The sequence below is a fragment of the Homarus americanus genome, unplaced genomic scaffold (genome assembly GCF_018991925.1).
Source record: "Homarus americanus isolate GMGI-L3 unplaced genomic scaffold, GMGI_Hamer_2.0 scaffold33880, whole genome shotgun sequence".
NCBI lineage: Eukaryota > Metazoa > Arthropoda > Malacostraca > Decapoda > Nephropidae > Homarus > Homarus americanus.
Window position 1 is genome coordinate 3168 of NW_024746395.1, and position 5478 is coordinate 8645.

General features: G+C 43.9%; 1 protein-coding gene across 1 annotated transcript; it reads right to left on the reverse strand.

Annotated features, from left to right (window-relative positions):
• Window positions 1-303: 303 nt before the first annotated feature.
• LOC121879233 (histone H2A, sperm-like) lies at window positions 304-681 on the reverse strand. The gene has a single exon (XM_042385833.1). The coding sequence runs from the start codon at window positions 679-681 to the stop codon at window positions 304-306; it is 378 nt and encodes a 125-aa protein (XP_042241767.1).
• Between the last annotated feature and the right edge of the window lie 4797 nt (window positions 682-5478).

A 5478-nucleotide genomic window follows, 5' to 3' on the forward strand; every position in this document is an offset into this window, starting at 1 on the left:
TACTCTTTACTGTTTTTATAGATGTTTGATTTATTGATGAATATTATATTGGTTCCAATAATATAAAGAAACAAAATAATGTCTCGTAGGAACAATAATACGTATACCTGAAACATCAATAGATAATTTATTTTATTTATCTATCTTTTCTCTTTATATGTGTGCGCCCCATTTGGGGCTTTTTTTTTAAGTTTTAGTTTTCGAATTTTGTCTTTATTTTTGTAATGTTATTTTTTTTTCTGGTTTTTCATTTTTACTTCACAGAGGAAGACGACAGTGCAGTACTTTGCTGTGGCCATCCAATTATTTCTCTTTGAAGGCGGATTGTTTCTTGGGCAGAAGAACGGGTTGGATGTGAGGCACAACTCCCCCCTCAGGTATGGTCACATCTTCCAGCATTTGGCTAAGCTCAGTGTCGTGGCGGACAGCGAGCAAGATGTGACGCGGGGTGATGCGAACCTTCTTGCTTTCTAATACCAAGTTGCCCGAAAGTTCAAGGATTTCGGCACAGAGGTACTCGAGTACTGCTGCCAGGTACACAGACGATTGGAAACTAAGACGCTGTTTGAACAGGCTAGCCTTGAGGTAACGATGAATCCTACCCACAGGAAACTGCAGGCCCGCACGATGAGAGGCAGTCTTGCGAGGCCTATTCCGGTTTACTTGTCCGCGGCCAGACATGACAACTAGGAGTCTAGAGTTTTGGTTCGATCAGATTAGCAATAACGTGATGAATGGTAAAAAAAAAATCAGCGCTCATATTTATAAGCTAGCGAGTGAAAAACACGTCAGCTCTCGTAAACTAACCAATCAGGAATCACCAAGTTTAAACCACGCCCACCAAGTTCTCTCATTCGTTGTCCTTTCTACTCTCTGACTCTTATTCTAATTTTAACTTAAAATTACATCACATCCCAAATGAATGAATGAATAAAAGCTAGTGACAGGGGGAAAGAGGTTCAGGGGAAGGATAAAGGGAGGATTAAAGTGAATTTTAGAAGGAGAGAATAGGTGCAGTGGCTAAACACCGCTTGCGTGAGGGGGTAGGCAATGTGCCCGGATGGTGTAACAATCTCAATCAGGTCGAGGCAGAGGTGGGGCGGGAGCAGGATCGGGCAGGCAAAGGGCCAACGCGGGTGCTCCGGTTGTCGTCTTAGCTCCAGCAGTGTTGGCAAAGTGGAGGAAGTTGGCGCCCCGCCACGGCGGCGGCACAAGCAGAGAAGCGCAGGTGGACGGACGCACAGGCACACACGGTAAGTAACAGGGAAGGTGAAAATGAAAATGAAGCTAGTCGTAGGGTTGTTTGGAGAAAGAAGAAGGTAAAGTCTTTGAGCTATGTCAAAGAGGAACGGAGCGAGTTGGAGGAAGAGTTTTGAATCTTTGACCTTGAAATGTCAAAGTATTCGTAGTAAGGACGGATGAGCGAATCGTAGGAGAGTTTTAGTAATAGCAGGAGACAGATTTGAGCTTTTTTGCCAAATTATGAACGGAGATGAGAATGAGTTATAGGTTGGTTGGTTTCAATCTTGAGTTAGGTCGATTTTATGAGAGTGGATGTCACAGAGGTTGGGTATGTTTGATTTGGTTCTAGAGATTTGTAGTATTTATGTAAGGCTTTGTCTGGGGGATAGGATGCTGGATTAAACTAACAAAAGAGGATATATAACATACTTAAAAGATAAAGAACGACAGGCAAGAATAATAAGATTATCAAAAAACGCTTTAAGAACCTTAGCATTAATAACAAAAGAAAGATTTATATTGCCCTTGTTCAAATCAATTATGGACTACCCACTATCCCATTGAACACCCTTAGTAAAACGTGCATTAAAAGGTTACAAACAGTACAAAATATAGCCCTCAGATTTATATATAACATAAAATATACAGACCACATCAATAATGAACAGCTACACAAGAGAGCAAACCTCTTAGCAATCAATGTAGATATACACAACAAAGCTGCAAATATTTGGAAAAAAGTGACTGAACTTAACACAGAAACATATCAAAATTGGATAAATAATATAGACAACGAAGAATTCCAAGAACACAGTTGGTTTAAATCAGCCAGGAAGAAAGTAATTGAACCATCTCCTGCCCCAATATACACATAAAACATTAATAGAGAGAATAAAAGATGAGAGTGACCTACCAGCTCCACTAAGAACCTGGCAGGCCTCTCCATACAGTGTACCTTTAGACTAACATAACTAACATTTAACATTTAACTAACATCTTCAGTAAAAAAAAAAAAAAAAAAAAAAAAAAAAATAGACTACCCTCCCAGCTACACAAGGACCTGCGGCCTCACTAACTCCATATATAATAATAAAATTAATAACAATAATAATGTGATTACCCTCCCAGCTACATCAGCCAGGAAGAAGTAATTGAACCACCTCCTGCCCCAATATACATATACACATAAAACATTAATAGAGAGAATAAAAGATGAGAGTGACCTACCAGCTCCACTAAGAACCTGGCAGGCCTCTCCATACAGTGTACCTTTAGACTAACACAACTAACACTTAACTAACACCTTAGAAAAAAAAAAATGTGACTACCCTCCCAGTTACACAAGGACCTGGGCGGGCTCACTAACTCCAACAATAACAAAATAAAAATATAATAAGCAGCATTATATAAATAAACCAATATTAATACAAAGGTCTGACGACCCAAGGGAGCAGAACAAAGACAAAACACCAATAAGAAAGATGAAGCGATCTGGTTGAGCCCAGATTCTTTCTACTCCTACTGTATTTCAGTTTCACCACTTTTTCTTCAATTCCTAATAATCTTCTTTCACCTCTTAACTAATGACTTCGTATCGTATCTGCACGCATCATTGGAGCCAGGACCACCACAGAGAGCAGACACGCAGAGCGACGGGGAAGCCGGAGATCAAACGGACATAGCTGATTCGCTAGTTCTGGGACCTCTCCCACCTTCCCACCAACCTTGGAAATCACAAGCACCTGACTCCATTCTCCAACTGACAATTCTGTTGATTCAATCGACACATTGAGCCTCTCCTACAGTATCGGACCTCCCTTAGGAACCCCGAATGCTGCTGAGGGGCTTGGTGTGAAGAAAGAGTCAGCAGTAAGTTTTCAGACCTTTTTCTACCACTCTAACCTTTATCTTCCGTGCCGTGAAAGGACCTATTCCCCTGTCAGTTGACGTACAGGGGAGTATTCGTCTGGAAACGCCCTCTGTCCCCACACCTCGCTAGTGCGTGTTTGTGTGAAGGACGGGGGGTCAGCACAGCCTGCCGATTCGCCTGGGGACCTCTGTGATAGTGCAGGGCCTCCCCTACGTGAGGGGCGCAGGAAATTAGGGACAATTTGTTAGGGGAGATCTCCATAACTCTCCAATTCAAACAGTTAACATGCCTTCAATTAAACTCAAAGTGGACCGTACCATCCAACCGTGCACGGACCTCGCCTCACTTATTTTCCAGCTGACTTTGATCTTCCAAATCCGTTCCTTCACCAATGACGACATTATTAAAATATTTGTACAGAATGACGAAGACGCCGAACAATTCCACTCCCCAGCATTGAACAAAAAACTAAAAGACAATGGCTTAACGGTCCTCAGCTCACCCGAATACCGCGCAAAATGCACCCTCATATGTAGAAAAGTCATCCCTCATATCCTTGACAACCCTAACCTATTGACAGAACTCAACACACACAACACCTCCCAAATGACATATGCAGCCCGGATGGGAACTCTCCCCATGTTAAAAATCACTACTGCTACACAAACTGACGCCATCAAATTAAAATCCAACGGAATTAAATTCGGCAATAACATCATCCCCTCACATAACATCGAATTCCAACACTACATCCCAGTCCACCAATGCTACAACTGCTACCAATTTGGACATACCACCAACCGTTGCAGTAACTCACTAACCTGCTCAAAATGTGCCAATCAAGGCCACTCATACAGAAACTGCACTGCCACTGTACTAAATGCTGTAATTGTAAAGGCCCACACTCTGCCATCAGCAACAAGTGCCAAATCAGACTCGACAACAGCACAACACCTCTCCCTCCCCGCCGACCCTCACCTCACACTGCACCTCCTCCTCCTCCCCACCACTCACTCCCTACTCCCACGACTCTCTCCACCCGCACTTGCTGGACCAACAACCTGACCGCCCCCCTCCCTTCCCCCGACACTGACGCAAAAATCACCACCATCATACTTCTGGCACATACCCTAAGCAACGGTAACAGATCACTTTTTCTAAAACTCGTAATTGAGGGTTTGAAGGCTAACGGCCTCCCTACCATAAACATTCCTGACTCCTTCAGAACCGGTCCCGACCTCATCTTCCCCACTGCCCCCATCTCCGACCGTACCAACATGCCCCCCCCACCCCCCAGAGAATCCACTGTCTCCCTCCTCCCCTCCACTTCTGCCATGCCTACACCTGACTTATCTCACCATTCTACCATTACCTCACCCCCCAAAGTAATCAGTCCAAAACATACCGGCCCCTCCACCTCGACCTTGCCTACACCCGACTTCTCCCACTTGACTACGTTGAACTCCCGGACCACGAACACCCAAACCAAACCCGATCCTCCCCTAACACCCCAGACTCCCAAGAATAAAATGGCAGCCCTTCCCCCCACAGAACTAGTGGTCAAGACCCCTAGACCAAAGAGGAAGAACACCTCCCCCCTTTCTCCCTATACACCTGACAGCAAAAAAATTATTCAATACACTCATCCAACCAAATCAATAATCAAAGTAAACCTATACGGCACTACCCCAAAGGAAACAGAAATCAACCCCGACACGAACCTAGCACACTCCCCTCAACCTCCCGACTCCCCCACACACAGTCACGTAACTGCCCTTCCCTCACTTGCATACACAACACTCATACCACCACCACGCTCACAGTCACTCGACAATTTAGACCTCATCCCTGCACCTCAGAATTTCTATCTTTAAGTACTAAACAGACCAAACACTCCCCTCCCACCTCCCTTGTATTAATATCTTCCCTATAACCACACCCAACAATTTCCCCCCAAATTAAAACCTAGCCTCTCCTTAACCCTCACCCAACGATTCCCACCCAACCTAACCAAATCAACCTAACCTCTCCTCAGCCCACACCCAACGATTCCCACCTAACCTAACTTAAGACCAATTCTCCCCTCACTCCAAACCCCACGCCACCAACTCAAACTCAAGACCACTCTGACAAAAAAATAAAAAATAAATAAATTAATAAATAACTAAACCACTCAACCTGCACTAACACTCCCCCTAACAATCCCCCCAAAATAAAAACCTAACGTACCCAGCCATTACTAGCAATTCCACACAAAATAAAAAAATAACCATTCTACCATTAACTAACCACACCCTATCACTCCTCCCAAAACAAAAACCTAACATACCCAGCCGTTACTAGCAATCCCACACAAAATAAAAAAT